At 38.1% G+C, this 11,245-nt stretch overlaps 1 protein-coding gene across 2 annotated transcripts in view; it reads left to right on the plus strand.

Moving 5' to 3' along the window:
* Positions 1-1,807: 1,807 nt before the first annotated feature.
* Positions 1,808-11,245, plus strand: part of fer1l6 (fer-1 like family member 6) — a 146,951-nt gene continuing 137,513 nt past the window's right edge. For both annotated transcript variants that reach the window (XM_043688527.1, XM_043688529.1), the window contains exons 1-2: positions 1,808-1,917; positions 4,339-4,421. In XM_043688527.1, coding sequence (XP_043544462.1) covers positions 1,895-1,917; positions 4,339-4,421 — 106 coding nt within the window. In that variant the 5' untranslated portion in view covers positions 1,808-1,894. The remainder of the gene's footprint in view (positions 1,918-4,338; positions 4,422-11,245) is intronic.

The raw sequence follows: 11,245 nt of genomic DNA on the forward strand, positions 1-11,245 counted from the left end.
TTGTATTGATACTTTCAGGGAGCTATGGATTTGAACCCCAAGTTCTCTCTGCATATCAGTGCTCCAAAGGGTCCTGCCATTTACTGTATAGTTTCCCCTTACATTTGACCTCCCAAAAAGCATCACATTTTACTTGTTTGGATTAAACTCCATTGACCATTTTTTTGCCCAACATTGCAATTGAGATATATCCTGGTGTATCCTTTGACCACATTCCTCACAATCCACAAATTTTCATGTCACTTGGATACTTACGAATCACTTCACGTACATTTTCATCCAAATCATTTAAGTATGTTCACTGACCACATTCACTGCCCTACCCTCATCAATCATCTTTGTCACTTCCTCAAAAGAACTTAATCAAATATGTGAGGCAAGACCTCCCCTTCATAAAGCCATGTTAACTATCCCTAATAAAGTCAAAAATCACACGACATCAAGTTATAGTCCAACAAGTTTACTCACCCCGGTCCAACACCGGCACCTCAGCATTATCCCGAATAAGTCCATTCTTTTCCAAATGCGAGTAAATCCTAACCCAAAGAATCTTCCTTATAATTTTCCTTCCACTGATGTAAAAGTCACTAGCCCATAATTTCTAGAATTATCCCTGTTTCCTTTCTTAATCAAAAGAACACATTGGCTATTCACCGACCTTCTGGTACCTTACCTGAGACTAAAGAGGATACAAAGATCTCTGTGAAGGCCCCACCCCCACACCAACAACAGAACGATCTGAGGCACTCTGACCTTTGTGTTGTTTGCCTTGATCAGAAGATACTAATATCTTTCATCCCCAGAACATAGAGACAATTTTCTCTCCAGACTAAAAGTTCCTCTCATGCTGAGTAACATCCAAGGGAGGAAACATGGAGGGAACTGCCTCATCACAAGCTCAATGGATCTTGGTTTTGTTCCAGCGAGGAGGAAGTGAGGACTGCAGATCCTGGAGATCAGAATCGAGAGTGTGGTGCTGGAAAAGCACAGCAGATCAGGCAGCATCTGAGGGGCAGGAGAATCGACGTTTCAGGCATAAGCCCTTCGTTAGGAATCGGATTCCTAACGAAGGGCTTATGCCCGAAACGTCGATTCTCCTGCTCTTTGGATGCTGCCTGACCTGCTGTGCTTTTCCAGCACCACACTCTTGACACTTTTGCCCCAGCAGTCAGGCACCCTTGGGGTATACTTATCCTATCTACGATGCAAATAGTTGTTCCAGGGAATATGAGTCATCTACGTTAAGACTTCCCCATCACTGCTCCTCCCATATGTCCTTGAGAGAATGAAAGATTGGATGGATGATCACAAAATTTGACTTCTTGTCTGGGACCTTTCAATAAGTAGCAGAAAATAAGATGGGTTATTTACCAATTATTCAATGAAAGAATTTTACAGCACAAAAATGAATATTTAAGTTCTGAAAGGATGAACTACATATTCTCATTCATTTCATTTTTTTGCCTTTTTGCTTTTTTTCCAAGTATTTGTATCGTTTCCCTCTTCATGCTCAACTTGAAATTTTTCAAGTAAAATTTACATTTCATTTCTCCAGATTGTAACACTCCTCACCGTGCATGAGGCAGTCAGTATTCTAGTTCATGCCACTATGAAAAGGGACATTAATAATTAGAATATTCCAGTCTGATTTCTTCTGTCCAATTTTACGAATTACCTGGAAAATCATTTCCATGTGACCAACTTGCTTATTGTGGGCAAGACCAATCACAAACACACATACCTCCCTCTTTTATAATGATTGCTCATCAGTACTCAAACAGAAAGTGATCTGGTTAGTTACATGAACTTTACAGTCTGGAACTACTTTTGAAAAAAAAGTACATTTGAATAAAAAAAGCTCATATTGTAGCCTCTGAAGCCAAGAGAATCCGAGATGGAGTCCGGCACCCCACAGAAGTAAGTAAAAATATTGTTTTCTGTTTATGCAGATGACAAATGTATTTAATTTAAACTAGTCTTAGTTTCAAATGAACTTACATCAGGTTGCGACGCAAAAAATGCATTAATATGTTCATAAGGAGAATTTTCTTAACTTTGAGAAAAACCAATATGAAAATAAATTTGGAACATTTTCTAAATATTGTTTTTATCTATTTTTAAAGTAAACATGTTAATTACTTTTAGCTGATCTTTCAACGTAAGGATTAAAGTGAAATAATTTTAATGGTCAAAAGAACATAGCATTTTTGAAAAATGTAATTAGATTGGAATTTATGGAAGCGCTTGTGTTATGACAATAAGCAGATTCAATATATTTGGTTCTATTTGTTAAAGAAAATAAGCTTTGTATTATAGTGAAAATGGATCCATTAATGAGTTAATATCCACAGTAGATATATTTGTCAAGGTGGTGGTGGGAGCCATGAAAGAGGCTGTTTCCAACTATGAAGTGTATAAATGTGTTTGCACTTATACCAAGAATCGCAATTCTTTGTCTCATTCTAAATGTATTGCAAAAGTTGATAATAGTGTGCAAGTAAATGTTATATTTTTATAGTTTTAATGTATATTTTGCCTGAATACATGACATATTTTTCAATACATATACAGCTACACATTGTATAATTTGAATATCAAACAGTCTCTATCCCAATCAACTCTAATGGAAATTTTGATCCTGAAGTTATACAAAATATTATATATTTTATCTCCGTCTGTATAACAGCCAAATTCAAAATACATTTCTAAGAGGTATATACATTTGGATAGTTTATTTAAATAGACATTCTTAATTCTTTTTTGCTTCTTTGAGGGACAATGAAACTGTGTCCTACTATATTTGATACAATACTTATGTACTTACAGAGTTACCACAGGACAGACCCACTTGTTCATTTTGTTTAGGAGACTAGTAACTAATACATGACCTACCTAATCTTTATTGACCACGCAGCCAATTCAGCTGCTAAGACATTGAAATCACTCAGTAAAACACAAAGCCAACTTGAAGGACAATTCGCTCAGCTAGCTCTCGAATGTTTAAATCCTATTGAAAAATCTTCAAGCACATTATATAAACCCAATGGTAAAATATTTGTGACAATTTTAAGAGACATTTAAGGTTTATGTTTATTCATAAAGCAAAGCTGTAAATGCTTTAGTTTAAAGAAGCACAATTGGAGAAATCCCTTATTCAATTTTTAGAAGGAGTAACCATGCTTTATAATCATTTGTACACTCTCATATTTTGAATCATACACTGTTTCCTGATCACGTATTTGTTGTTTAACTTAAAACAATCTAAACCTGATAATCTAAAACCACAACTCATGATCTTATTGAAATTGTGTTTAATGGACAATACAGTTTTATTTGGCCATTTTCCCCATTGTTGGCCACAGCTTTTACTGTAATTTGGTTAATTTGTACAATTGAGCACATGAATTGATATAATATTTTCCTAAATGTATTCAAAAAGATTTAAGCTGCTCAATAAATAACTGTACTTTAGATGGTGCTTACTAAAAGCATTTTCATAGAATTTGTTTCAGTCCAAACACTCTGCTCTCTCTCTGTCTCCTTCTGAGAACTGGGAAGGCTGCTCTCTGTGTTGAATGCTCTTGCTGCCTCTTCATTCTATCATTGGATGTGGTTGTCACTGGTAAGGCCAGCACAAAAGCTGCCATCATGATCACAGCATTTTGAAAATTGGAAAGATGTGTCAGCAGTTCTATATTTGATGATTTTCAGCCTCTTTTGTGTATACTAATAAAACAAAAGAACAATACGGAAAAGGATCAATATAACATGGGGACGCTGACTACCTAGTGGTATTATTGCTGGACTATCAATCCAGGTACCCAGGTAATATTCTGGGGACCTGTATTCAAATCCTGCTTTAACAGGTGGTGGAATTTGAATTCAATAAAAAGAGTCTGGAATCAAGAGTCTAATGATGACCATGAATCCGTCGCTGATTGTGGGGATAAATCCATCTTGTTCACCTGTTGGGAAAGAAAGTGCCATCCTTACCTGGTCTGGCCTGCATGAGACTCCAGACCCAGTGTGGTTGACTCTTAATTGCCCTCTGGGCAATAAATACTGGTCTAGCTGGTGATGCTCTCATCCTGTAAATGAATAAAAAATATATTCTTCTGATGGACTTCTCACTCACTGAGGAACAGGGAGGGAGGGAGGGAGATCCATGTGAAGACATTTTTATAGGCTGTCTATTGGATTATCATTAATGTGGAGCTAAGCAACCAATAATTGAGGTGCTAACATATTCATGGGATGGAGTTTATTAGTTGCCTTCTCATTTATTTCAAGAAGGTTAACTGTTCATTCAAAATGTATGTGTTTTGTTTTTTTCTCCAGGAAGAGGGTGTTTATTGGTATTAAGCTGAAAAAGAAGAAAAATGAAGAAAGAGGTTTATTCATAGAAAACAAAGGTGCATTAGGTAAGGCCTAGAAGATAAATATTCATCCTGATAATAAGCAACATAAACAACATGTTAAATGATGGGACACACTTTTTAATGCAGAATTGATAAGAGAATGCTTGACCAAAATTTGGATAAATGCATTCAATTACAAATCAAGCAGTAGTCGCCTTTCATTAAAATACATGTAATGGAGCCATACTAAGTTATATAGTAGTTGACCATTTGAATTATACCCATTTTGCTCCATCTTGTTCAGTTCCAATTGTACTTGCTTTGAGGATCAATAAATAAGGTGGCAGGATGCAACTCTGCGTCTTTCTTAAATTAGCTGATTGCATCAAATCTATTTGAGTACGGGAGTTTAACTGAGATCAGAGCATGCTGTTATTCTGTGACTTCTGGACCGTTGGAATCTATCAAGTGGATTTCTGGAAGCCAAGGTGAGCTTGTGAATTACCACTGCATTGCGGTTGTGACAAGGCATGGAATCCATGATCTATTACACCCTGTGAGACAGTCTCTCTCTCAGAAGCTGTACCATACAGCAATATTTGCTAAGGTGTGTGCCTTTCAGGATGTGCAGTAGTAATATGTTGACACCAACTCTCATGTCAATTTTAGCTTTAGCATGTATTGTCCTTTTAATAACAGGTGATTGTAAAACTTTCTGATCACTTCATATCATAAATATGATTAAAAATGTAGTAAACTTGGTCATCTTCTGAAATTTACCTTTCTCTTGGTTGAAACTCATTGATACTTAAGTGGTTTTGCACATTGTTAGCACTTGCTGCCAGTGCTGTGGTATTGTACTGCCTTGTTGGTCACATGTGTTTTTTTGTGATGGGTTCTGGCTAGACCTTTCCATCCAGATTTCCTGCACATACAGGGGCCTTGGTGCTACATAAAAGAAAAGGTGGACAGCTTTTGAATAGGTGCAATACGTGTGTGGCATGAATGTTACTTGCCACTTGTTGGCCTAAAACTGGATCTTACTGTATTTAAGTATGGACTGCTTGAGTATCTGAGGTACTGCAAATTATACTGAACACTGCTCAGTATAACTGACTGACTGTGTGGAGTTGCACATTCTCCCCGTGTCTGCGTGGGTTTCTTCCGGCTGCTCCAGTTTCCTCCTACAGTCCAAAGATGTGCAGGTCAGGTGAATTGGCCATGCTAAATTGCCCGTAGTGTTAGGTAAGGGGTAAATGCAGGGGTATGGGTGGGTTGCGCTTCGGCGGGTCGGTGTGGACTTGTTGGGCCGAAGGGCCTGTTTCCACACTGTAAGTAATCTAATCTAAAAAAAAAACTGCATCTGCTGCAGATTTTGTTGGTTTGAGGCACTTTGCTGGCTGGAGCAATAGTGTTGGTTGCACTGAATTATTGTTGGCCATCCCTATAGCTTCATACTTGTGTCCATCCTCAAGTAATGTATGTGGTCAGTTTTATTCACCAATGGTTTAATTGGTACAAAGGTGAGCCCACCTAGTGAGCCCCCTAAAATTCTTCTTCTGAAAAGTTTCACGCATATCCTTTTTTGTGGCATTTTCTGACAAATTAGACAACAGACTCTTGGAGTTTGTATTTGTGCAATATGAGTTGGAGTCTATTAATCCTGAAGTTAATTCTTACCTTGCCCTGTTGTTTGTCAATTTTCCAAACCTTCCCTGGATCGTTTTGGTCATCAATGGAAAGACTAGCTGTGTACTCTCTTATCAGGATTATCTCTCACTTGATCTGTGAAATATAACTACATATGTTGTCTGCACAGTTGTAATTCAGTAAAGGCATCGCTGGACACCCAGTCCAGAATTAAGTGCTGGCCTTCAATTTTCTTTGCTGCTCTTTGCTTAAACTCATATTGTCATACAGCAGGAAACAAATCCTTTGGTCCAAACAGCCCATGCCAAACATAATCTCAAACTAAACTAGTCCTACTAGCCTGCTTCTGGCCCATATCCCTCCAACCCTTTCCTATTCATGCATCTACCCAACTGTTTTATAAACATTTTAATTGTACCCACATCCACTACTTTCTCAGGAAGTTCATTCCACATGTCAACCACCCTCTGTGTAAAAAAAAAACTGTCTCTCCCCTCACCTTAAAAATGTGCACCCTTGTCTTGAAATCCCCCATCCTAGGGAAAAGACAACTACCATTAACTCTACCTCGCATTATTTTATAAACTTCTATCAGGTTGCCTCTCAACCTCCTACGTTCTATTGAAAAAGGTCCAGCCTTTCCAATCTTTCCTTAGAACTCAAACCTTCCATACCTGGCAACATCCTGTTAAATCTCTTCTGAACTCTCTCCAGCTTGATAATATCCTTCCTATAACTGGGTGACCAGAACTGGACACAGTATTCCAGAAGAGGCCTCACTAATCTCAACATCACTCTCAACTCCTATACTCATAGGACTGAGCAAAGAAGGCAAGCATGCCAAATGGCTTTTTACCCACCCAGTTTATATGTGACGCGAACTTCAAAGAATGATGTACCTGCACCCCTAAGTCCCTCTGTTCTAAAATATTACCCAAGATCCTACCATTAATTGTATAAGCCTTGCCTTGTTTGTTGTCCCTCACGTTTATCCAGATTGAACTCCATCTACCATTTTTCAGCCCATTGCTCCAATTGATCAAGACCCGTTTGTAATCTTAGAAAACCTTATTCACTATCTACTATGTCACCAATTTTGGTGTCATCCACAAACTTACTAACTATGCCTTTGATAGTTTCATCCAAATCATTTATATCAATGACAATCAAAAGAGGACCCAGAACCAGTCCCTGTGTAACACCGCTGGTGACAGGCCTCCAGTCCAAAAAGCAACCCTCCACTATTACTCTGTTTCCTGCCATTAAGCCAATTATGTATCCAACTGGCAAGTTTACCCTGAATCCCATGTGACCTAACTTTACTAATTAGTCTACCATGCCGAATCTTGTCAAAGGCTTACTAAAATCCAAATAAACAATGTCTACTGCTCTGGCATCATCAATATTTTAGGTAAATTCCTCAAAAAACTCAATCAAGTTTGTGAAACACGATTTTCCTTGCACAAAACCATGCTGACTATCCTTAATCAATTTTTGATTCTCTACATGTCCATAAATCCTATCTTTTATAATCACCTCCAACAATTTACACACAACCAAAGTAAAATAGAAGTGCAGTTTTTTAAAATTTACTTTATTGGTTTTGCATTTTTCTCCTTTTATCTTTTCCTTTTTGCTTCTATTACTATTTTTCCCCTTGCTGCTGCTCTGTTACTGGCCTTGGTCACTTTAAAACTTCCTTTCTAAGAACTGCAGGTTTGCATGTTTTAAAATTGCTGGCTTGCAATTGTAGATTTTTGTTTGTAGGTGGTGCACCAACAAGGAGCAATGACATCATATAGGTTTTTTCTTATTTTCACACCAATTTGGAAAAAAGAAAATGGTGGAACTGACCTCTGAACATAGATAAGGTTTTTCAACTTAGAAAACTGCTTTTGTGTTTAGTGATTTAAAGCTGTATTTTGTTTTAGTAGTTCTTTGGAGTTGTACTTTTAGGATCATTTAACTACCTTTTTAAAAAGAAACATTTGATTGGCAGACTGATTTTTTTTAAAGGAAAACAGGGAGAGAAGTTGGGAACTTGCTACAGAGGGAACAGATAGACAGATTATTAATTAGTAATTGGTTAAAGGGTTATAGGGTGCAGGCAGGAGAATGGACGTCAGATTGAGATGAGAGCAGCCATGATCATATTAAATGGTGGAGCAAGCTCAAGGGCTGAATTGCCTTCTCCTCCTCCTCAGACCTTTAGCTATTAATTGGCTACTCTTGGAAAATCACAGTGTAGGCTTCTGACCTCTATTTAAACCCAATGGTGGGGTTCAGAAGCCTACAGGGTAAATCTAGGCTCCAGGGTTAGAGGTCTGAATTAGTGGGAAAGAAAGGAAAAAGAAAGTATTTCTGCCTTTCTGGACACTCCAAAGTACTTTGCAGCTGCAGAAATGTATCTGAAGTAAAAAGGTTGTTATAATGTAAGAAGCACAGCAGCTGATTTGCATATATGGAAGTCTTACAAACAGCAATGATAACAGACAGATCATTTGTTGAGTGAATGCCAAATATTGACCAGGTTACTCCTCTGCACTTTCTTCTACCTCAATGTTTTGTCTGAAAACATGATGTTTCATCAGTACCATACTCGAATGTCAGTCTGAATGTATATGTCCAGGCTTCTGGAGTCGCACTAGAATCTTAGCAATACAACTAAACCATGGCTCACTAGTTCTGTTTAATTACTCTTTAATTTGAACTACTGTATGGCCATACAGTAGAGCACAGATTCCAGGTGATACGTTGATACGTAGAGAATAGGTGTAAAAGTAGGCCATTCAGCCCTTCAAGCCTGCACGACCATTCAGTATGATCATGGGTCATCATGCAATCTCAGTATTTCACTTTCGCTTTCTCTACAAACCCCTAGATCCCTTCAGCTGGAAGAGCTATGCCCAGCTCCCTCTTGAATATATTTAACGAACTGACCTCACCAGCTTTCAGTAGTAGAGAATTCTATAGGTTCGCAACCCTCTGAGAAAAGAAATTCTTCCTTATCTCTGTCCTGAGTGGCTTACCCCTTATTCTTAGAGAGCGACCCCTAGTTCTGGATTTCCCCACCATCGGGAATATTCTTCCTGCATCTAACCTGTCCAAACCCATCAGGATTTTATATGTTTCTATGAGATACCCTCCTCATTCTTCTAAACTCAAAGATAAATTTAAAATTGGAATCAGGGAGTGGTTTTTCAAGCAGGCACTGATCAACACCTGAAATGGGCTATTATACAAATTGGTGGAAAAAAAACCCTGGGATCCTTAATGAAGTGATTCACTGCATGAATAGGGCTGTGTAGAGTTGTCCTGGATAGATGGTTAAGAATGGTTAAAAGATCTTTCTCATTTATGCATATCTTCAGAGCTTATGACTTTGGAATCCATTAATCCATGTGGATAAACTAAAATGCCAAAAATCTTTATGCTAAAGTTGGCTCAATCACTTAATGTCTCATGATCTTTATTGTAGTTACAAAACAAACAAATTTACGAACAAGTATATCAGTTAGCTCATATTGTAATCTTATACTGACAGAATCTCCCGGGAAGGTGCCTACAATAGACTATTCTCTCATCCCACAAAGTAAACAACTGATATGTACAATCATGCACTTCCTCCATGTAATTCAGTACCAATATGACAGGAGAATTTGAAGAGTGCTTGTCACTTTTTGAACCATTGTGTTTTGATTTCAGAGAAAGACTGAGTGGACACACCTAATTTAGTTAGAAACACTGGATCAATATTAGATTTGTGTTTGTAAATTTTATACATTTATTTCCAAACAGCATGCTCATAAAGCATCTCATTAACACCATAACTAGACTAGCTGGTTAATTGAAATTTTGTCAATTAATTTAATTAATAAATCTAAAGTGAGTACCTGACTCAATTCCATGTTCCTGCACAGTCGCTATGTCCTTTAATTCACATAGAGTCCATACATATATAAATGTGGCACTGGGAGGATTTAGTAAAGTAATGAATAAACACATTCAAGCAGAAGTTTGGCAGAGAAACAAATCTGTCGTTCTTATCTGATCTGGAGGACCCTGTGCTGGATGGGATGAGTATGAGGCTGCTGAGGAAAGGAATGATAGAAATTGGGAAATTGCTTGTCACTATCTTCCAAGTTCCCTTCCTTGGAATTCAGAGGACTGGACGATTGCAAATGTTGCACCCTTGTTTAAAGGCAAAAAGGACATATCTAGCAATTGAAGTTTTTAGACACAGTAAACCAACAGAGAATGAATGCACTTGGACATGCAGAGCTGCTAAAGGATGGATTTGTTATTTGTAAATCATATTTGGCTAACTTCATTGTACTGTTGTTTGAGAGCAGTGCAGTTGATGCTATGCAAATTAACTAGCTAAATGAATTTTCTATAATATTGAAGTCCATGAGATAAAATGGGTAGTGTGCTGAAACTAGAATTGTTTAAGGGCTAGAAAATATGGGGTGTGGTGAATGACTATTTCTAAGAGGTGAAGGCTGTTTGGATAAATGATGTTTAAGTAGCTTGACATGGATTGTGACTTTTTCCTCTGCTGGAACTTGCTTTCTCTTTAGTTTTTGATATCCATTAAACACATTGTTCAAATTACGATGTGCAAAACAATTTTCAGTGAATTGAGTGCATTTCCAAGGCCTCGTGTAAACACACAGCAAGGAAGTGACAAGGATTTGATTAAGTATTTTCTTCAGTCATCACAATAGAAGACATAAATAGAACTGCAAAATTACCAAATATTCAAGGACGAAAAGGTGGAGAAGAAATAGATCACTGGAGAAAAGTGCTAGGGAAACTAATGGAGCTAAAGTCTGCTACAACTTGTGCAAGTCTGGCCAGAGTTTCTGCTGCAGCACATTTGAACAGAAGATTTGGACTTTCCAAGGAATTCATCACCAGGGTTAAAGCAGGTCTTCTCACCTCTTTTGGACCTAAACTGCGGGATGGCACAGTGGCTCAGTGGTTAACACTGCTGCCTCACAGCACCAGGGTCCCAGGTTCAATTCCAGCCTTGGGCGACTCTCTGAATGGAGTTTGCACGTTCTCCCTGAGTCTGAGTGGGTTTCCTCAGGGTGCTCCAGTTTCCTCCTACAGTCCAAAGATGTGGGTGCTCCAGTTTCCTCCTACAGTCCAAAGATGTGTAGGCCAGGTGAATTGGCCATGTTAAATTGTCCGTAGTGTTAGGTGCATTAGTCAGAGGGGGGTGGGTTACTCTT

Source organism: Chiloscyllium plagiosum, chromosome 4 (genome assembly GCF_004010195.1).
Source record: "Chiloscyllium plagiosum isolate BGI_BamShark_2017 chromosome 4, ASM401019v2, whole genome shotgun sequence".
Taxonomy (NCBI): domain Eukaryota; kingdom Metazoa; phylum Chordata; class Chondrichthyes; order Orectolobiformes; family Hemiscylliidae; genus Chiloscyllium; species Chiloscyllium plagiosum.